The 23,657-nt window shown below is 43.1% G+C and overlaps 1 protein-coding gene across 8 annotated transcripts in view; it reads right to left on the bottom strand.

The window, feature by feature from the left end:
* The window catches only part of SPTBN1 (spectrin beta, non-erythrocytic 1), a 141,712-nt gene that overhangs the window by 56,751 nt on the left and 61,304 nt on the right, over positions 1 to 23,657 (bottom strand). The window contains exon 1 of one of the 8 annotated variants that reach the window (XM_009288448.2): positions 21,801 to 22,353. The exons of 6 other annotated variants lie outside the window; for them this stretch is intronic. In XM_009288448.2, coding sequence (XP_009286723.1) covers positions 21,801 to 21,909 — 109 coding nt within the window. In that variant the 5' untranslated portion in view covers positions 21,910 to 22,353. Of the gene's footprint in view, positions 1 to 21,800; positions 22,354 to 23,657 lie in introns of those variants that run through there. One more of the 8 variants, XM_009288451.2, reaches the window with a different exon arrangement.

Here is a 23,657-nt window from a genome sequence, read left to right as displayed (position 1 = left end):
CAGTTTGCATTACTCTTGTCTGTCCTCACTCTGTATGAAGCAAAGGATTGCCAAGATACAGGAAGTGAACAGGAAATTAGCAGTAACTGCGGCTCGCTTCCCAGTGCACCGAGAGGAGCCCGCTGCAGTTTCTCAAAAGGGGCAGCGCGTGCCCCCCCGGCTACCCAAACCTCTGCCCCCCGCACCGCCAGCGCTGTGTGGTGCACGTGCCCTTTACTGCCAGAACATCACAGTGTCAGCATCCTTAATCAGCACTGTGCGAGCAGGAGAATGGCCAGTTCGCTAGAAAGCCCAAACCTTGTCACAGCCAGGCGATACTAGAAAAATAAATATTGCCTTTGCAGTCAAAAGCTGCAGCAACTCCTAACCATGTTGCAATTTGTACCAGTGGTGTAACAACATAGCTTCTTCAACCTTGGACCAAAGAAGAAAAACCCCAATGCATCTGACCAGTGGAAATAGTTGTCTATCCAAGTAATGATTTAAATATAGCATCTACTAACCTTAAATATATATTTTATGAACTATTTATAGGAAGTTCCTGGGAATGCTGTATCTGCATATCTGCTTGTCTAGTAATCCATGCTTTTAGTTGAAGTATTTTTTTGAAATGAGTGACAGAAGAAAAACCTTGCAATAGTTGGTGCTTTTTAAAGAAAATTCCAACAGAAATTACCACATCTCCCTTCACCAGCTTGAACAAGCCCCAAAACAGCTCAGCAAGTTTGTTTACTTAATCACTGTAGTCTCTATACAGAAGCACAACATTCAGAGATCCCTGTGGTTACATTCATTCCAGAGAGAAATATGGACGTACAGGATCCTAAAAATAGAGTTGGATATAGAAAATATTATGTAAAACAAAAAAGCTATCAAATATCATCACAAAGCCATCCATTAAAAAAATCTTTGGTCAAAAGTTATGGTTATCAACAATCCTCCCAATCTGGGATCACGATAAAAGCAATGGGTGGGAAAAGAACATCCATGTGGTTTTAGTAAAAGAAGATGAAGGGTCAGAGCCTAATTTTGAACAGATTAGAGACTTGACATGGGAAATGCAGTGATGTGCCAAGTCAGGTTGTGAAAACTTTGGTGCCGTTGTATTAATTGATACCAGCTCAGGATCTTCTGTTGTTGAAAGCAAGTCAAAGGAAGTCAACAGATCAGCCGGCTCCAGGCAGCCCTTTCAGGAGGGGGAAGACGGGTCCCTCCTGCGGATGGTGCCTGGGTGTCGCTCTCCCAAAAAGGCTTCCCCACCCCAGCACGATTGGTGGCCCTAAAAGAGGACGTGAAAGTGCATTCTTCAGGCAGTGAGGATTCAGGGAAAAAAACCCTGAGAAAGTTCCAGTGACTCCTTTTCTTCTGTGTTGCCTCAGCACCGAATTATCAGTGAGGGAGAGGATGGGAACACGCCCACAGGCTCTCCGCACCTAGCTGGAGGCCCTCTGTGCATGGGTAGCTGATGCTTGGTGCCGTTATGCATGTTTTCTTTGGTCTAGTTCGCAGTTGCTGCCTCTCCCCTTCTGCCTTCCCGTTTCCTCTGTCTTGCTCTCTGTGGTCCTCCATTTCCTGTTTACGGCGAGAGTTTGAAGGGCTCGGTTGGTTTTTCTGGCTCCTCACCACCACACCCACCCTGTGCTCGCTCTCATCTTCGCTCCTCTCACCTGATCCCCACCCATCCTCTGCAGTCCTCCTCCCTGCTCGCCCTGCTAGATAAAAATAGTGTGAAAATCTCTACTGAGACCACAGCTGTGATGGTTTCAGTGCTAACTCCACATACTGAGCCTACTGTTGGCTCTTCACATGTGTCTGAGCAACTTCATTGCTGTAGACTTTAACAGCTTTTTGTTTTCTTCCCGTCTCTCCTCCTTTCCTCTGATTCACAGCAAGAACGGCCAAAAGCAGCGAGATCCCTGGCTGCCCGGGTGCAGCCTCCAGCCCCGTGGGAAAACCCTGCGGCACCGCGCAAGAGCCAGGCCCCCAGCTGCGCACTGCCAGCTTTTGGGGACAACCGGCAACTTATCTCAGAAAAACGCCACCGGAGAGACACAGCAGCTCTGTCAGTCTCCTAATGGGCCGGTCACCCAGGAAGGCCGCTCTTTATCATGCAGTTGGCACAGGCAGAGCACAGCTCTCTAATTCCCCGCTGACACCATTAGCGACAGAAACACCAGAAGGAAGAAGGCGCAGCCGCTCTTACCCCTGCATCGCTTAACTCCTGTTGTGCTCCCACAACGTGGGAAAGCAAAACAAGCCCGTTTTGAAAGTTGCGTGGCTGGGGTTGGTCGTGTTAAAACCTCTCCTGATTATTTCTACATGGTGTTTCACAATGACTGCAGGTTTTTGCAACACTTTTACCAACACTTTCAAACTGATAAACTGTATTTTTCTGCTCTAGGGTTTCAGGTTAAAACATGCACAGAATTAAAACCTATGAATTTTGGTTATATGTTTCAGAGAAAGAAACATACATACAGAAAAGCGGTACTTACAGTTCTGACAGTTCGGCTAAGCACACAACTATGACTCTTTTAACGTGCAGTGCTGTGTGGAAACCTACATGCTAAGGGCCAGGTGCATCCATGAGTGATGACACCAGGGATTTAATATCAGCGATGGGGCCTGAAGCGCTATTTATGAATCTCATGTAATCATTTTGACAAATGTCCTTCATACTTTCAAAAACACAGTTTTAGATTTTGAAGATTAATTAAAACTAGAGGATATGGGTGGAGCTCCAAGTGTCCTACAGCTTGTGAAAACATTTGTTTCCCAAGGGTAAAGAGAAACGCGCAACATGCAGAACATGCACAGCAGGAAAACGGAAGCCGATCTAACAGCAGTATTGATAATAGAGAATCCAACTTATCTTGAAGCAACACTGGGAAGGAAATTTCCTTTATGCGGAAACCCCCACAACAATACTACTAGCATACAGCAGCTTGCAAACCCCAGCTCTGTGATTGCGATAAATCAAGGACTGACTTTGTTTAGGAGTTCAGTAAATAAACTGGAGTTTGTACACTGAAATTCACGTAAACCAGGGCTGGACAGGATGATCACAAGCTGGCATCTAGCCCCTTCCCCGCTTGAGGAGAGTAATTTCTTCCTCTACTAATTGGATGAGAAAAAACTCTAACAAAAATGTAGGTAACTTTCTGAAAGACCAGAGCCAGGAGTGTCAGTCGCTGAACCCCAATGCAGGGCAGTGGGGGGGCAGTCACATACACCATCCTCCCTCTGTCACATGCTCAACTCTGCTGAGTGAACTCAATAGGGCTGTGCCAGAATAATGGAGAATTATGTCTTAATAACTGCCCTGGAAAATGCACGGCTGCAGGAGCTGGCTGAGAGAAACGTGGGCCCCCATGACCCCTTTGCTGCTCCCACATGCCAGGAAGCGTTATCAGCCCCGGTCCCTTCGCATGACCGCAGCACTAACTGCTGCTGTGGCAAAGGTTACCCGTGCGGCCGCCTGTTTTCTAAAACAGTTGAAGACGATCTGCTCCCTTCCATACTGGTCAAACCACATTTTAAACAAACTGACCTTGAATCCATTTCAAACTGAATGGCAAATATGTTTGGCGCACACTGCTGCCAGCCCAGCACAGGTATAACGACTTTCAGCGTGCAACAGCTCCTGCCAGCCCCTGGACAGCAAAGGCCTCCGCACCCGATCAGATAAACAGCAAAGGGGGTGCTCTCAAAGGAGCTGAAACGCTACTGAAGGAAACAGAAATTAGAACACAAAAGGAAAGCTAAAAGGAGCACCAAGTGTCTAGGACTGCTGCCAGGCGCTCGGTGTGTATGCAGCCGCCCTGGGACAGCCCAGCCTTCAGAGGCACCAAAATCCTCCCTGCTGAGCCCAGCCGGCAGGCAGCTTGCTTTATGCATTATCAATGTTTGTGGATCCCTGTAATACCTCAAGCAAGGCAAATTAAGGATGAGTTTTAATCCCTAACTCCAAAAGCTCTGTCTCCTCCAGGTTTACGCCTTTTTTGATTTCCATGCTGAGAGTAATTTTTCCAGCTTAAAATTGTTATTTTTTCACTATAGCAACAAATGCAGCCAGCGCGCACCCTACACGAAGCACTGCTAAACACACTGACTCAGAGATCAGTTAGGCATTGCTCCAGGTGCACCACTTCTGCTGATATCCAATATCCACAGCTTCCCAGAATTCCCCAGATCATAACCTAGGTTAACCGCGCACAGAGAAAAGAGAGCTTCCTTTCACAGGACAATGTTCTCATTACTGTAGGTTTTCAGGGTGCAGGATAGCACTCTATGTTTTCTCGTAGATGTGAGGATATACGTGAGTTAAATAGCCAGTAATATTCACAGTTTCACAGATTCCAGCCGTGCTTGGAAGTTTTTAAATTGAGACAGATGCCTGAGAGAATGGCAGATCAGCTACTGGGGCCAGAATGTGGTGATCAAACAAGATTTTATCAGGAAGCAACATGAATGCACGTATTGCGATAATCTTCACCATTTGCTATAGTAACAGAAGACCAATACTGAACATGAAATAATTCTAATACAGGTCTAACCTCTGTTGTTTCAGGCAGGCTTGAGCACAGGCTTGTACAAAATAACTCCACCGTACCTGGCCCCGAGGCCAGTACACAGACCCCTCAGCAGATCTGACAGGACCAAGTAAGAGCTCCTTCACCCACCACCCCCATAGCATCTTGAGAAAAGAACGGTGCTGGTGGCTCCTGGTCCTTAAGCTTCCTGTCCAAACAGAGGGCTGCATGCTCAGAGGAAGGCTGGGGACTACCAGCAGCCCTGGCCTGCGATCCATGCTGGGAAAGGAGGCTGAGGCTGCGTTTTGTGTGCTCCTAACAGCCCAGCAGGACCCCACCCTAGGGTGAGACCCTTGGCTGGGACCCTCCGTGGGACTGCCTGCCTGTGGGGCTGCGTGGCAACACAAATCAGTCAACGGATGCAACACTAAATATAACCCAGAGGGGAAAAAAGCACCTCTGTGTATCTGTGCTGGATCAGCTGAGGAGAGAAACATCTGCTTGGATAAAGACTCACGAAATGACGGCCTTTTCACACGGTCCCGGTACACGCTATATTAGTACGTGTGGCAGTAAGAAGCCCAGAGAGAACAATGTGTAAGCATGCACAGTCAGGCACAGAGAGTTTAATTTAAAATTATTCCAAATTATTGGAATCGATCAACAGGGAAGAAAATTATGGAAGGAAGAAGGATCACCCAAGTCAGGAGGAGGACTATTAGGTGTCTGTAGAGAAAAGGAAATAAAATTAGTTTCTCTTAACATTCAAGTGTCCTACAACTATCTCCCCTTTAGTAGTAAGGCAATAAAACTGAATAGTGGATACTGCTTTTCTCCAGCTGCAGATAACTGGTCAGGACTGAAAACAGGAGTTGATGAAAATGGAAAAAAATGAGTTTAATGTAGAAGACAGAAGTCCATAACACGCATGTGCAGAGGCAAGCAACAACCTAGAATGAAACCTGCAAGAAGTCAAACTTACACACCTTACACAGAGAACATGACACACGTGGGTCCAATGCTTAGAAACAACAGGTGAACTTGAAAAAAAAGGCATCTCCTTCATTTTTACTTCAATCTTGCAGACAGTTTAGCATGGAGAAATGACTGCAGCTGATGGTTTTGATACAAGTAAGATGTATTTGTTATGGTTATTTTATGGCACGAAGTAATCTGTGGTGTGACTTCCCCATCAAAATTGGTGAGATTACGCCAAAGCTTTTACATGCTCCAACACGACTTAGACAAGAACTTGAATGCAAATGTGAAAGATAACAAAGCAATGAGGTGATTTTGTTCATGCTGTGTTTAGCTGGTGATTTTCACTAGGAGCAAAATCCTTGTTGCTTTCCCGACTCTGCTACACAGAGACTATTGTTCAAAAGTCAGGGGTGTGTTCAGCAATCCATTCTCTTTTACTAGGAAGCTCCGGCCAGCTTCTAAATCCTATTAAATATCTACCCATCTCTACTAAACATTACAGCATGTGACTACTTTCACTGCTGAAAATGCTCTGAAAAGAAAAAAAGGAAAGCTACATAATGCAGCATGTGGAAAAAACAATTCTGCTGCTTTCTCTCTTTGATGTCACTAAACCTCACTCACACAATAAAATGATGCACAGAACAATGTCCGGTAGCCGGCCAAGCATTACAGGGTGTGGAAGGGCAGGTCCCTTCATTGTCTTTATTTTTACACAGAGTTTATGGCATTTTGGTGTCAGCAATACAAAAATAAACCTCCTGAAAGCCAGCTTCAGATTCATGAAGAATGATTATGTTCATCTGCAAAAAGTTGCTGTAAAGTCTCCCACAGCAAATAAATGAAACATAAAAGTCATCGGGGTTTAACAGATTAAACTGGTGGAAGAAGTCAGCTTTTTTTTTTTTTTAATTCAGAAGAGGAAGATGACATATTTAAGCAGATTTAGAGAGAAAATGTGCTTGGCTCTCCCTACATTGGTGCAAGCTATGTGGACTGCTTGTTTAACTTCAGGAAAACTGGAACGCAAAATTGTGTAAATACCTCCTGCATCACGACCTCCCTGCAATGGAAAACACCGTGCCACACAGCCCATTTCATAAACATTAACCATTCAGCTTTTTTTTCTAGTACTCTAGGATACCAGCTGACTTCTTGTTTTTCTGTATGAAATGCAAAGCAGCTACAGAAATGCAACCTTTCTTGTCGATGATTAAAATGGTTTAACACTTCTAGGTGCTGCTCTTGGAAACACCTACACCCATCTTCAACTTTAAACACATCATCTGCCCTGGTTTCAATATAACCACTCACGTTATTGAAGTCCATTATGAGAAAAATGTTCAAGAGGACCAAGGCCTGATCTCCAAAATGTGTTTGGAGAAAGATGTTACAAACCCGACTTTACAGCAAAATAGCAAAAGTACAGTTGAATAAAGCAATAACTTTACGGCCTAATGAGCGTGCAGTATAGAGTTCAAATGGACCTCCTTTTAAAACCAGCATGAAAAATACCTCAGTGCTGTCAGCGTTTAACATAAAAGGACACAAATGCCTTATGGCTGACTTGACGTTAGTGATTTACACTTGCTGCCATTTTTTCCCTTTGCGTAAGAGACAAATCACTTCATTAAAAGGAGCATGGAAAAAGCATCGGCCTGTCCCAGGACACTGACTGTGAAATTCCCACAGAGGAACAGTGAAAACCTGAGGTCACTGTACTGTTTCAAGTACACGCAATCTTGTGGGGTCTTTGCAGTTTCCTTTAAAAAACATTGTGAGCATAATGCAGAGAAGTGCCAGGGTTTTTTGGAGGGGGGGGCAGTGGTGGTGTTTTCCATACTTGCCCAAACCACTGTCTGATTAGCAGTGTTAGCAAGGGTGAGAGCAAGGCTTGGCACAGGCAGAGAACATGCCAGGGACTTCACTACGTAAGGTCCATTTTATTTCTTCCCGTGTTCAGCAAACCCAGCAGAATGAAAGAGTTTTTACAGTGGATTCCCACTTGTCTATAAGAGGAAAAACAAGGCTACAGAGGAGGGGGTGGTTGGTGTTTTTTTTTAATGATTTCTGTTGTTCTCTTTTCCTTTCAGCACTCCTCCCTCTTCTCCACAGCTGCAGGTAATGCAACAGTTCTCACACAAGACTACTAGCAATCTACTATTTCTACAATCCAACTATGCAACCAGACTGGGATCCTCCTTATCTAGGTCTTTGGAAATATGAAATTGTAACTCTTAAGCAGAGATGAGTCAGTAAGGGATGGGCATCAGGACTCAGCATTCATCATGAAGACAGAAAAATGAATGCTGAAACCCATCTTTTACAGAGCAAACCCAGGCACCGTGGACAGAAGCTTACAGCGGCACACACCACCCTGGAGGAAGGAGACCTGCTTGCTGGTGGTGCAAGGCTGGACGTAGCCAAGCGAGGGAAATTCTGATGGGAATCAGTGACAAGAAAGCTGTCACTGTGAGGGTGTTCAGACACTAGATCCCCCACAGGCTGTGGGGGGGATCCTTAGGCATATTCAAATCTCAACAGGGCAAATCCCTAAGCAACCTGATCTAAGATTGAAGTTGACCCTGCTTTGAGCAGGTGTGCTGGACCAAATAAACTCCTCTCCCAACTTAAAGTACTCTGTGATTCTATGAATTTTAGCAAGCTTGAACAAGAATAGGCCAGAAGACTGAACTGCCAGTATTCTTATGGAATCCCATCGAGGGATTTCAGAGAGCTGTGGGATCTTTTCTTTCACCTGAGGTACAAGTTGAGACATTACACGGAGAGAAAAGTCAAAGCTGTGGTATGTTTTGACCATGCTTCTTTAAAAACTCATTGCAATCAGAAAGAAGAATAGATGAAAGAAATGCCAAACCTTTGTTGGTTTCATGTTTAAATCTAATTTCACTTTAATGACAGAAAAGCATGAATAGAAAATAAATAAATCTATGATGAATGCATTTAATCCTTTCAAAATATTAAATCTCAGTGCTAAGAGATGTTATCATTATAATTAATTGCTGTTAAATTATAATTTTCATTATCACAAATATTTTAAATGGAAGAACATGTATTTAAACAACCACTGCATTGATCAGGGATTAATAATAGCTGATTTCATAGCCTTGCTGAACAATGTGTTTAGTTCATCCAGTTTCCATGGTCACGCAATAATTTACTATTGTTAATTGCATGCTATATTGTACAGTCAGACGCACTACGCTGTACTGACAGGTTGCCAAATAAAAGCAGTAATACCGCAGGTAAGCCAGGCCATGGCTCAGCAAGCCTGAGATCTAAGCTAAATCCCAAAGGTGAAAGCTGAATGAATAAGAGCAATAAAAATATTGTAGACTACAATAAAAATTACTTGTATAACTGAAGGAACCATGGTATTTATAACATGCAGCTATTTCTAAGAAGGGAGTTTTAAAAATGAATGAATTTTAATGAGATTTGAAACAAACTGCTAATAAGAAGCATTAGAGGAAAAATCCCTAATCTCTGGCTCTAATCTGCAAACCCATCATGCAGAGCTCCAGCTGAAGTCCTGGAGTTGTCATCTTTTGAGACTGGCAGAATTGATGCCTTCACCTGTTAGCTTAAGAAAAGCTCCAGAAAATTGAACCACAGTGTAAACTTTAACACAGACATTCCAATCAGTCACTCTTTTTTAAGAAATCCATGTGGTAATTAAAAAAAAAAAAAAAAAAAAAAATCTTTCTTTCCATGCCATACCTGCTTTCTTAAGACTTCTGAGGTACAAACAAGTTGCACATACATTCTAATTTCTCGCCTCCAAATTTTCCTGCTGGTTTGTTTGATTCCAATCCAAATGTCATTTACCGATCTGCTTTTGTGGGACAATGTGGCATGTTTAAGCAAAATCGTTTTAGCCTTTGGAGTTATGCAAGAGTGGGGAAAAAAGATACCTTTCCAGCACAGTATTTCCTGCCCATGTAATAACTTTCAAAGCAGTACCAGAAAAAAACCCCTTTGTTTGAAACTCTCAAAGATGTCTCTGAGATTTAAAAGGTGACGCAAATTTGAAGGAATTAGCTGGGTAAAATTATATTTTGAACACCTTAAATGTGTATCTTCATCCAGACGCATCACTTGTTTTTCTAGTCTTAAAAGTGGACTTGTGAGTCGTACTGATTGTGCAATGCATTGACTACGCAAACTGAAAAGCTCTACATGAGTACAAAGGTGCGGCTTCTATTGAAGTTATCCATGACAGCTCCCAATAATTTACCTTCACTTTCTTTAATTTTTAGCACACTGAGAAAATTAAATGCCAAACATCATCAGCTCAGCATTATCAATATAAGAAGCACCCAAACACTCCTGATCAAAGTCATTTCACTGATGCCTCCTTAATCACATTGCACGTGGGCTCTGTATTCTGGGCTTTCCCCTCCCTCAAAATGTGAAACATGCTATGAAATATGGCAATTAATAAAGGAAACAGAGCACAAGAACTTCTGGAAGCTAAGTGTCTGATTAATGCTCCCAATTGTCTGTTAATGTAATATTAACGTAATTTAGAAGTAATTCAGGTATTGGTTAAGCACAGAACTATTGCACATTTGCCTTACATATGCAAACAAGCTCCTTGAACTAAGACTGTGTGCTTATACCCATCTTGCACACCTTCATAGCCAGATCACAGATACACACGTGTACGCAGGCATGAAAATGCATTTATGACACCTTACATAGATTGTGTGTGCCTAACTTGTGTGTTCCTGAAGCCTGAGACATGACAACTCACTTTCAGGTCTCCAAACTTATGGGCACATTTCAGCCTAACTCAAATACACAAGATGTTTATGCATAAGAAAAAGCTCCATGAATACACTTCTGAATATGAAGTCCACAGTGACCTGCAGCTGGTGCCAGGGAAATGTTTTTAAACTTGGCAACAGGAACTAAACGAGAAGGGAGAGCTGACTTATGTAGCACAGAAAACAAAAGGTGTTCTGGCATCAGGTAGTTGACAAACGTACACTTGAAAACTGCTAGGAACTGGTTGGGATCAGCCATGCTCACAGAGACTGGAGGAGAGGTAAAGGACAGCCCCGTACCCAGCCCACTGAAGTGGGTACTGCGGAGATCGCGCCCTGTCCAGTCATTTTAGTCATTCAGGAAAAACAGGGGGAAGAAGTCCCCTCTCAGCTGCTGTTTTATTTTGTGTTGCTACAACCGGCAGGTGCTGGTCCCAGCCCTGCCATACCCAGCCTAGAGAGAGCAGCCAGCGCAGAACTACGCTCCATCCCTACGGAGGACGCCACTGCCAGGACATGCTGCACGGCCGAAGTTTTTACATATTTGGTGTCCTTAAGTGTTGTCTGTTCTCCAGGACAACTTGCGGCTGCTTTTATTTGAAAAAAAAGTATCTGCAGTGAGGAACTGGCTGGAACACGGCTGGCCCCAGGCACAGAGGATATGTAAGCATCTTTCAAGTGGCACAGAGCATCATTAGCATCAACGTGCTGGCAAATATCAGTGCAACTCACCTGTTAAGAGTAAATGTTCCAGTATATAAGGATTTATATCATGGGGATTTTATAATACACCCTCCCAGGCATCATTATGAAGATATTTATTTTGAGGGAGAGACAGAGAGAGAAGGACTTAATAATATGTGAGCAGCAGCGGATTTATGGAAAAAATGTGCCATAACTTCCACGTCTGACTCTGTGAACTCCTTCCGTAAGGACTTAGGCAACAGCTATGAACAATCATCTCCTGATGCAACCAGCACATAATCTGCTATTAGAGGCTGATGGATTATCAGTGCACCCGTAGAAGTGACAGTGGCCAGAACATCACTTAGGGAACAGTCAGGAAATTGTCTGTGGGCATCGCCAATTTTCTAAAACGACTTCCTTGAGCTAGAAGTGAAACACGCTTTCCTGTTACCAGGTGAGGCCATGAGGATGAAATGCAACTCACACCTCGCAGGGTGAGCAAAGCCTGTGATGACACAGGGAGGGAATGGGGTGCAATTCACCTCTTGAGAAAGCAAACAGTTCCCACAGCCATCGCTAAAATAGTTACCAATACCCTTTCCTTCTCCTTTGGGCTCAAGATTAGAGCCTCGATCCAATTAGACTTCATCCACTTAAACGAAGAATCAACACATACCCCGTGGTTTTTGTCCGCACCTCCAGCCCCAGCGTGCAGGGGCTCGGCACAGCAGGCGAGAGTGGGTGCACCCACCTGCACAGTGGGTACAAACACTGCCGTCCCAAGGAATTACTTTTATTTAAACAACTTGAGACACTTAGCATGTAAAGGTAGGGTTAGCCCAAACTATTGAACTCCCCAATGCATTAGAGTAACAGAAAGGTCAGAAGTTCAGAATGCAACCAACACCTGATGTTTCTAGACACCTCCCCTATTTATTCAGAGCCTTACTTAACTGCCATTCCTTAATGACTATTACTCATGTTAAATTGCAATCAAAGTACATTCACATCCGCGATTTCAGAGCAGTCTCTTTCATTACATTGCCAGACAATCTGGAAAAGCTGAAGAGGAACACACCCTGAAAAAAATGGCCATTGCTCTACCAGAGTAAGTCTAGTTTGCCCGGAAATAACAGTGGAAAGATACTAAACTAGATGCAGAATTATTACCCAAAGCAAACCATAGTTAGTTGACTACAGATGAGACAGCCGTGTTTTCACTTTCCTTTTTTCCTGGAACCAAATCATAATCAGATCATGCTTTCAAAAACTGGAAACACTGCCTGGACAAAATGAATGCTAAGAGCTGGACTTCTGGGTTTTTTGCAAAGGGAAGACTGAACCCAACATACGGTATCAGCGTGGAGAAGCTGAAACCAAAGAGGAGGCATTATTTGAGAAGAACGAAGGAGCAGGCCTGAATCTGAGAGACAAAATCCCACGAGCGAGTCCCTCTGCACTGTACCTTTGTGCAGTTTCATTGCCTTTAATGGGGCTGCCTTGGTTTAGATTGTCTGAGAAGTGGGCTCTGCATATTGGCTGATTTTCTGAAGAGTTTACCAAGCCATTAAGTTAAATTTAGGTATCTTTATTAAACCGTGGGGGTTTTTTCCAAGAAAAATCTGGGCAGCCAGCATTTATTTTGTTCAGATAAACTCTTAAATCTCTTTCTAACAACGCATTGTGTTGTTTAATCTTTGCAGGCATAAGGCCACCCCTTACTTGTGATTACAGTGCTGTGGTAATACAGATCATTTTGTACCTTGCCACCTTGAAGTGCTTTCTTCCCTGCCTCTTTGGTATGTAATTCTCCGGCTATTCTACCCGAAAACTCAGTTCTGATGGAACCAAATCAGACAAGAAGACTTATAGAAACCAACCCCAAAACAATCCTCAGAAACATATGCCTGGCTATTTTGACAATATTCAAGGCAGAGATGTTTGCAGTCTCTGCAAGGGATAACAAATATGATTCCTGTGCAATGCCATTTGGGATGATGCTTCTTCCATTTGCTAACATCGGAAGTATTCAAAACCTGCAAATGAGAAATCATATTTATGACCTCCCGCCCTCCCCCAACAACCTTAATACAGTTTTACTAAAACCAGTGCAGGATTTTGCATTCTACCGATTACCTGTCAAACAGAAAATTGACCCTGTCCGGTGTAAGTTTGTCATGCACGTGTAACTGGGCCTGTGCTTTCAAGAGTTCCAGCTCCTATTTTTTATCAACAAACCAAACTTGATTGAACATGGAATCATCATTTCCAGTTATCTCATGAAAAGGCCACTCGGTAATGCCAGGTCTTTCACAAGACCTTCGAAAAGCCGCGAACGTGGCCCCTAGACTATGCCACAGTGACTGCCTGCGTGTCTGCTTAACTGTACTGTTCCCCTCAGAAACTGAAGGGCCTTTTTCTTTAAGCTTCTTTCTAAGTGAAACAGTGGGGCATTCAGCACGGCTATGAGACTGGTTAATATTAGTTTGGCTACAGTAGTTCTCTTTCAACAAAGGAGGCTCTCAGCCTGGGATACCCTCATTCCAGCAGCAAGTGTACAATGTCTTTTGTGTTAACATGGGCTCTCCTGGGCATCGTGACCTTAGACTCCACATCAAGAGTCACAAGCATGAGTGGTCACCATCCCTCTTGTCTTTTCTCCTCTGAAAAAAATGCAAGGATTCAGCTGTATGCATTTTTAGGAGCAGCAAGCAATTTTAGGCTCACATGCCTTCCTTAATTACATTCAGGCTATCACAGAGGACAGTAGGGCCAGAATTACTTTGGGTGCTAACTATGTTCAGTATGTGAATGAAGTTACGTGTTCAAAGCTGAATTCAGAGTAAGGCCCTCCTCCGCAAATCACCCCTGCTCCCATCAGGAGGGGAGCACACATGTTATCCTCTGCTTCTGCTTGCCAAGCCACCGCCTTATTCTTGTACTGAATTTCAGAACTGATGGAACACAGAGCAATCCACTAGTTCCTTACTCTCTCCATGAATGACCCTTTACTCTGAAAGGACTAATTTTGAATTGGGAGGGGAGTTGTTTGCCTAATACCTATTAAATAATCTTCATCTTCGGAGTTGTTACATCACCTGAACGACGACACTGGGAAAAGGACCACTACCTGCCAGCCCCAGACATAAATTTCCAAATGAAATTCCAGGTTTGATTTCTTGTGGGAAGAGCAAAGTAGATTCTAAACCACCTTATTTATTTTATTCTATCTCCTTCACCACAGCTTTTAAAGTTAACGGAGACTAATTCCCAATATTTGGCTTACCAGTTTTCCCAAACCTGTCTATTCAATGAAGATAATTCATTTCCACATAAGGAAAAAAATACGCCATTGTCATACCCTGCCACTTAATAGCTGATACTTAATACTTCTCAATTCAACTTAAACAGGAACAAAAAGACCTTCAGAACTGTAAGTAATCAAACACTCTTTCAATGAATTCTTACATGAAATTCAGACTCTGAGCAGAAGGGGTGCACCTACCAAACCCCACGTCCTGCGCTGGGATATCACAGAAGAGTTGTTTAGTACAGGGCATAGGAAATGGGGATTTTGTGAATCGTGTTGCAAATCTGTAATTTGATTTTCTTCACCATTTCTCCTTAGCTTAGATAGCATTTCATCCACTTTAATAGTCAAAGTATGCACCCAACAGAAAACAGAAAGATGGAAGGAAATGAAGAAGAAAAATGAGGAAATCACAAAACAGATTTCAGAAAGAACTCAGGAATGAAAGCCTACCATTGTTCTGGCTTTTTATCACTGCTTTCATCTCTGTCCGTAGTCTTTTTTTATTGCCCCACTTTCCACAGAAGTTAATGGCAAAACCCACAATCAATTTGAATAGGGCTCTTGGATAGGAAAAATATTTGGAATAGAAGCCTGTACTCCTACGTGGTTACAATATGCCTACAAAACATCGGGATGGTCTGTGGCGTTTAGCTTATTTGAGACATCCAATGCAGAAACACAAAAGGGCCAGTTCCTGCGCTAGCACAAACGGCTGCATTTTCAGATTCACAGAGCTACAGGGATTTACACCAGTTAAGGACATCACACAAATCATTTTACTGTTCTAACTCTGGCAACAAACCACCCCCAGGGTATTCAAAATACCTTACTGTCCCATGTGAAAATAATCTGCTTACAAGCTTTGTTTACTTCACAATTTCAGAGCCACAAAAAGTATACCAGAATTGCCCTTTTTTAAACAAAATCATGCTCCAGAGCCTAGGGTTTTCTGTTTGTTTTAAAATTAAGTTTCTTATAGACACAGTTAAAAAACAAACATTACAAACATAATCTAAATAGAAACTGAAGAGAACAGACTACAAAAAAATCTGAGGCAACAGCTCAGAGTTGTGAATTTTCACAGTTATTTCAGTGAGGAGCCAAATCCAATTTAAACGTTTACTTTTTCAACTGTATCAACACTGACCATATTAGCAGAATACCTTATGCTGTGCTCCTTTAACTTGCTTTCTGTATCTTTGCGAGAACCAAAACCCATAACCAGAAAAGGTAAATTTCTGGACATTTTGAAGACAAAAAAAAAATTCAGAGCTTTTGAAAGAGAAAGCAGAAATTTGGGACAAAATATTGTCTTCAGTAGCTATAGGATTATCAAAATCTGGTTTATTTCCCTAACAATGAGAAATTTCTTAGTCCTCATTTAATCTTGAGCCATCGTAACAGTTTATCTAGCAGTAAAGATGGAGTTGCCATACTGTCCTAAATAGCCCTTTAGAACAGGGAAAATACAAAACAATGTTAGACTTTACTTCTCACTGTTCATTCTGAAAGAAAGTCTTTCACAAGTTCTTTTGTGTTGGGGGGGGGGGGGGTGTTTAATATCAGGATTGGGAGAGAATGGGAATGAAAGGTTTGAATGTTTTTTTAAGTTCCTGGGTGTTTTTGAAGTTTATCCTTCTTAGGCAAAACTATTCCAGAACCTTCTGCAAAACCTTCTTCCATGGGTTTGCTATATATCATCCAGGCAAAAATTTAAAAAGTGTGGAGGCAAAGTTAGATAGTTTATGTGTAATAAAATTAACAGACAACATGCGTGGTCACTGAAACATGGCTTTTGCTTCCGACTGTACTCACCTCATCAGTCCCTGTCCGAAGGAAGGACATGAAACACAGATTCCCCTTCCCCTGCTGCAATATTTAGGACTAGGAATAAATAATGGCCTCTGTGTGTCATTCCACAATTTCTACAATGTAATTGTAGGCTTTTACTTCTGGAAAGGGCAGAAATGATAAGGCAGCTCTGAGCAGCCTTGTCTCACTGTGATTCTCTGCATCAGCTCTGTGCTACAAAGGGATGTGCAAAGAGTTTAAACTCCACCAGTTGGTTTTATGAGTAGACAAATACAAGTCCTAGCAAGTGATGTGCTACAAATGTCCATTTTAATGGAGAACCTGGACATGTTAGTTACAACACTTACACAGTCATTTCCTCCAAGTTAAATCCCTAAATTATACACTCAATTAGTTGGCAAGATAGCTTTTATAACCTGCACGTTTGAAATATTTCTAGACAGAGAAGACTTTCACCAATATTCGGCTACCATCTTTGTTTCAGATGGCTAAAATGCCCTAAAACTGAGTCTAGGATTCAGACATGTTTGCAGGAATCTTTACTTTGGAAAGAGTAAGGGCCCAGCTATCACAGAAATACACATTCAAAACACTTTGTCTGAGATCACTTAAAAACTCTTTGCAAATCTGACAGGCCTTCCAACCATTTAGCTTGTGCTCATTGTTCACCAAAAACAGAAGACTGAAGTATGCTGTGACACATGCAGGCTTTGGAACAGTTTCAGACAGCAGAAAATCAAGCAAAATTTGCCACAGGAATATGAATATATTTGCAACTTCAGTGGATCTGAGAGGGTGGAAAAAAAAAAATCCATGTAAACCAGACACATTTCATCTGGAATGAAATTCAGCCTTCCCGCGTTTCACTTTTAACAGAAATTACCATGACAAGAAATGCCTGTGACCAATTTGGTAGACAAAGTAGGATGTCCTTCAGTTCACTAATCACTGCCTGTAGCTATACAGGTCACTGCTCGCAAGAGCCTGAAATCCTTTAAAAGGTAAATCTTGCAACAAGGAAGACAGCTGTTGAAACTGTCTTTTCAAAGGGCACCCACATAACTTCAGAGGATCCTGGGTGTAGCAGAAGATCTCACTGCCCTAGCGCAGGACAGTACTTCAGCAACTCCTGCAGACTTGTCAGTTTGCAGTGGGAGCTCCCTGTTTATCCTTGGGCATAGGCAGGGATTTGGGGATAAGATTTTCTTGCAGGAAAAGCTGTGGGGAAGCCCTGCTTCAGAATAGAAAAACAGAAAAGTTTTCCTGCTGTTCTGCAGCCTGGATGGGAACCAATCTATGCATACGGATCCCTGTATTATCGAAGCCGATTATCATTGACCACTTAAAAATAGAAACTGCATGTCTCTCTTTTTATGCCAAACTGGAACCCAGACTAAACCTACTTGGGTCATGGCTGTGTAATCCTTTGATCTGCAAAGGAGCTCCCCTGCTGAAGGGCACTGCTATCAGAGGAAGGTTTTTGCCCCAGACACCCAAGATACTCGTACAATTGCATTTTGTTTTCTGGTGCAGGTAACGCTGTGTAGCCAGAGTCAGTCTTTCATCCCCACGAAACAGAGTTTTGAATTGATCTAAAGCTGGCTTAAACACCTCTGATGGGAAAGACAGCTCACCTTTCCAACAGGCTTATTCCAATGGTCACTACATTAGGTGTCGAGTTTTTCAAACCATGCTATTTCTAACATGGCTGAAAAGTAGTAATAAAATAAAGGCACTTCCACCCAGGCAGCCTGGTCACCAAAACACATCAGGCTCCCAGGAAAAACAAACAGTTTCCAATCTGAAATACAACATTAAAAAAATAAACAAAATCGAAACATACCACACAGCAGGGTACATCACAGAGCTCCTTTGAAAGCTGGCTTTCTTCTGGTGATTTATCAGGAGCACAAATCTAGCTCACCCCCATCCCCCAGGATTTTACATTTGTAATTACCACTGGAAATTTCACACCTAGGGCACAGTCTTAGAGCTGAGACCCAACTTTCCAATTACACTGCAGGAGCTGATAAAGTCACCAGGCTACTAAATGCCAGAAACGTTAATAAATACCACGCTGTCCTGTTAACCAGGTGGGAAGGAGCCCCTGAGCAGTGATGATAGCTGCTTCTCTGGGCTGGTGGCAGCTTCCCTGTGGCACTGACGCTCACTGCCTCTGCTGTGGAAGGTGATACTGCCGCAGGGATCTCCTTCCAAATTCCTGACTTGCATTAACCTTTTCCTGCCAACCCCTACAGCCCGCCAGGCCAATCCACAGGATCCTGCCATGCTAATGTAGCACAGGTGGCAGCCTTGGTTTGTAATTAAAACATATCTGGTTTGCTTTTCATTTAATTCCTCAACTGAGCAGGACAAATTTTCTCCACTGACGTACCCTGCACAAGCTACATGGCAACACGTTTTCCACAAACAAGTTTTGGGGTCCTGTCTTTACTTGCAGAGAGCTACTCCAGCCCTGCAATGCGATCCCTTTCTACTGAACAAGTGGCCATGAGAACCAAAACTCCACACCTAGGTTTAAGATGATAGCAACCACTGATACTATCTCTCACTTATCATTCCAGGACTGGGCGAACTAACCATAATAAGAACTTACTGAAACTTCATAAAGGAAACAGAACTTGCTAAAGCATTTTTCTCCCCACATCTGTGCTGACATTCTGACGAGCACAAGGACTGAGTATGCTAAACTTCTCAATTATCACGCACAACAAGACTTCAGGGTTTCTTTTGACACAAAGACAGCCCTGACTCACTAGTAGCAGTGTCTTCTGCCGCATCCTGCTTCACTCCAGCCCATCAAGGCAAATGGGAGCTGGGATCTCCTGCAAGGTGACCCTTCCCAGGTGCAGAAGGAGCCAGTCTGGTCCCTTCAGTGTAGTCCCACAACTTGCACTGGCTTCACACCCCAGTGGGACAGGGCTGGAAAATCTGCTTTAAATGCTCCACCATCATCACCAAGTTGAACAACAGAGTTTCCTTACAATCATCACTTCAAGGCATTTAAAAGAAGTGGAATGTAGGAGTGCCTAGGTGATCACTTATGATCTGAACTTGCTTTGTCCCTAGCATTTTGGGGCAGAATTAGGTTGGCTCCTCTTTTCTTCTCATGTGAAGCTGCCAGTGCCAAATCTAACATATTGTCTATCTTAGGAAAGAGGAGATCAGAGAGAGTTGTCCTCTACTCACTGCTGATTCACACTTCTGCTTTGTATAGGGCCTGAGCACTTGCTCTGTGTTATTTTAGTCAAAACAATATGCTCCCGAGTGCTTTTTTTGAGGAAAACTCCCAACCTTTACTAGATCTGAACAGTCCCTTGCTATAATCTAGTGCAAAGCTGTGGATTCACATGAAAATTCTAGGAACTGAAAAAATGAGGGGCAAATTCAGCGTGAGAAGAACATGAGTAGAGGCTATGGTAACCCTGTACAGTGCCAATACTGGTGCTGCTCTAGAGAACTGTCCTACTGGAGGCAAGAGGGGTGAAACACAGTTATAAAGGAGGAAAACACAAAAATAAGAAGGCAGGAAACCTTCAAAAGGTACTTTGTACTGGAGACTGAAGAAGGTTTACAACGTATCTGCTCTTACTTGTTTGTACACCTCCACAGTGAAAAAGGTAAAACTGGTGATAAATTTGTAATTTAAAAATATTACGTATATTCAGCTCATCCTTGCTGGGTCTGAGTCTGGATGCACTGAGCAACGCCCAGTGCCACAGAACACCCAATGTTTTCACCAGAGCCTTCTAGCAAGAGGACAAGAATCACCTCAAAATTTTACAACTACGAATGAATGGCTTTTTAGGTATTCTTCAAACAAAGAGCCATTAATCCAAGGAAAGACACCTTCTGTGTCAGCAGAGTTAAGCCACTCCCTTTACAGCACACAATATTTTGTATGGTTATTCAGCATTTCGTGTAGTATCTAGTGCATAGTTTAAAACATTTCCTGTACCTAAGATCCACCCTGAACAAGATCATTGGCAGCACTATTTTTCAAGCCTCTCTACCTCCTCTGCAATGTAAGTAAACAGCTATGGGATGGCCTACTGCAAAGTCCTGCCTTACAATTGCAGGAGAATTTTATCTCTTTTGTTAGAGGAAATTGCAGTACATTTAGGGAGAGCACTGCAATTTTTTTTAAATGTTTTTTTAAGTCAACACAGTGCATTCCACTGAAGGGAAAACTCACTTTCTGTGCTTTCAACACTGCGGTCTGCTTTCCTCTTTCAGTGTGATGTAAACACACAGATAATGGATTCCTGAAGCAGTGACCCTGAAAATGATAAAATCTGCCTGCTTTAGACTGCTAACTTAACCAGCAAAGAAAGAGGCATGAGCCAGCATTTTTCTTCCCATGCCACAAACTTACCTCGTTCTTTTTAAAGCAAGTACCGCAGCCTAAGATCTGACGGATGTCCAAGATAAAGCCTCTAACGTTATTCCCTCGTGTGCAAGTTTGGAGCCTGGATTTTCCATGCCTTGCCTGAGGAATGTCTATGTTGCCAGTGTTTAAGATGCTGTCATTTTATCTTATTACATCCAGCACGCAGCCATTACTGTGAGCCAGTTTACAAGATAAACAAAGTACTATGAATGAAAGATTCCCCCCCCCCTTAAGCCAACAAATAGGAACATTCTTTGCACTAACCAGGCTCTTCCTCTCTGACAGGAACCACAGGACCACACTTGTGGCACAGACCAGAGTTAAAATAAGAAACATGCACAGAAGGGCTGAACTTCACTGTACTTGGGCTGCTCTGGGATTATTTACAGAGTCACATGGATGTAGAGGAGGAGGAGGTTTGGTTTTGGTTAAGAAGTCTTTTTTATTTTGAAACTGCAATGCTAGAGTTCATTCATCCCTGGGACATGCCTTAGAGAAACAGCAGAGCTTGTTTTACCCTGTCTGAGGCAGAGAGATGCTGGGCACAGTCCTCCTCCACTGCACTCCTAATAATCTGGGTTTCCAGCACAGGTCAGAGGCCTACCCTTTAGAGAGCACATGACCGTTCCCCAAAAGAAACATCTGTTTTCTTACACAGATAGAGAATTTAACGGGAAGACATTAAAGGACATTCTCCCTGTCTAAAAGTATATTACAAAATGAAGAAAATTGGGAATGTTAAAGTAACATGAATGCTTTCTCGGAGATCTTCTACGACATGAGCAAACTAATTTGTTTGGAAATTATGCAATTGTTCTTCATTTGAAGAAGTTAAGCCACCCGCCTTTACAGGAGGTACGCAGGGAGTTAGAAAGGGCTCTCACACTGCAAACTGCACCCAAACAAAGCTAGGATTTTATGATTAATTTCCAGTGTTACAACTGCATTTTATTTATGGATAAAATAAATAGAAAGACCACTTCCTCACTCTTCCCCTTACTGTTCTAAGCAACTTGGTCTGGGTTAGTCCTCGTCTGTAATGCTGAGTGGCTCAGAGGTTGGACACGCATCTTAACACTGTGGAAGACTGAGGACACCTTCGGAGAGATAAAAGCCACACAGTATCTCTTAAAAGAACACAAAGCTTTTTCCAATAGCACCACTTTTGGCCTCTCTCATTAACACCTTGATGCAATGAGAACAAGCCCAGACTAACATGTTTACGGGGATCATATCATAGCAACACCTACAAAAAAAAACCAGCACAGGCTTACCTTGTAACTGCTTGAATCTTCCTTCTAACTGATTATAGTTATATGGCACCTGAGCTGCATATCCTGGGGACAACGGCCCAGGCATACTGGTTGGTTTTTGTAATTCCATTTACAGGTAACACAGGGATACGATGAACTGCAGCATAAAGGAACCGCAGGTTTCTCTACCATACATCCAAGTAAATCCCAGCTTTCCTCAGTAGTTTGGCTTCAGTCCCTACAGAAAATGCTCTCACTGAGCCCTAAGTAAATAACAGCTTCGGTTCAAAATCCAGCAGTGTGGGTTGGCGGTAAGTTGTCTGTAACAGATTCAAACTTAAAGCATCATGAGGGTTTTTCTGGTGGGTTTTTTTTTTCCCCCGCTCCACTACAGGCAACTCTCAAGTGCTCGAATCTGGTTTCAAATGCTTTCCTGGCTCTGGCGAAACTAAATCAAATAAAAGCAAGCCTGCGATTCAGCCCAAAGTAAAAGCAGCATGGAGCCACGCGCTGCCGTCCTTGCCAGCACTTCCAGGAGCCGCGCACACCTCAGACCTTTCTGCTGGTTTGTAATATAATCAGCAGCCGCCCGGGTGCGGGCTGATGTCACTTGATTACCATACAGCACCGTGGAGGAAACGAAGGCTGTACCAAGGGCGAAGGGGCGGCGGAGCAGGGGAAGAGCGGGACGGTTCATGCAACGCTGCAGCAAGTTCTTCCGCTGGGTGCAGCCCGCGCCGCCCTGAGCCCCGGGAGGCAAGGTGCCAGCGGAGTCCCCAGCCCTCCGCTCCCAACACACCGCCGCAGCCACAGCAGATGGTGGTATCTTCCTGAGCAAAGCTGGTGGAATTACAATCTTTTGTTAAGAGCCTCATGTAACGGAAAAGTCTCAGATTACTATCACATGAAAAGGAGGGCACTTTTCTTTATTTATCTGCAAGACCGTTCACTTGAAAAAGTAACACACACACACACACAGAGAAGCACTCATTCAGTATTTAGCAACAGGCAAGGAGGGGACACAAGATGTATGCTCCAGCACACGGGGAACAAACGAAAGCTTTGTGAAAGGGTTCTTTAAACAGCCAATTCCTGTCGCTTCGTTTTATGTTACTTGCAGATATTGAGGATTTTGACATCTCCTATGTACGTGGCTCCTTGCCCATTTATCAGCGTGCTACGTATTACTGCAAGATTAATGGTTGTCTGGGCTATGCACTGGAGGAGGAAGGCTGTAATGTAAATAAGGATGCCTTGCCTCTGATTGGCACCTTAATACCCTGCTGTAATATAAACGTGCACAACAACAGCAGCAGTGCTAGGTACTGGAAGTCAGTTCCTGCAGATGGTATTAGACAGAGGATGTCAGTTTTCCCTCAGGGGCACGAGCTCCTAGCCCTCACTTACGAATAAGTGAAATTAAAAGGTCAATTCCACATTCATATTCTTGGTATGTAGCATTTGCCTGTTCATTTTTAAAACTGCTGATAAAGTTCACAGAAATGTTTTCTTTTTTTTTCTTTTCTTGCATTTCCAAATTCCTTTCCAATGGAATCCATGTTCTCTTCTCCTCCCACTCCGTCCCCTCATTAAACGTTTCAGAATGTTGCCTTTGTTTTGATGCTGTCGTTTCACAAGTTTTTAGTCATATAGTAATTTATGTGAGGACAATTTCTGTGGGAGAAGCTCAGCCCACTCCCACTGACTTGCTGCAGCCCTAGCTCCTGCTAGGCTAAGGTGGAAATTCAACCAGCCATTACCAACACACCGGGAAACAAACGTGCAGTAAGTCCAACCATGAACACTGCTAATTTAGGGAGAAGTGATGGAAGTCAACACTTCTCAACTGAAGCTGGGATTTCCAAAAACACATGGGAC

Source organism: Aptenodytes forsteri, unplaced genomic scaffold (assembly GCF_000699145.1).
Source record: "Aptenodytes forsteri isolate BGI_AS27 unplaced genomic scaffold, ASM69914v1 Scaffold185, whole genome shotgun sequence".
Classification (NCBI taxonomy): Eukaryota; Metazoa; Chordata; class Aves; order Sphenisciformes; family Spheniscidae; genus Aptenodytes; species Aptenodytes forsteri.
Note: the sequence above shows the minus strand (reverse complement) of the source record. Positions and strands in the feature narration are given on the sequence as shown.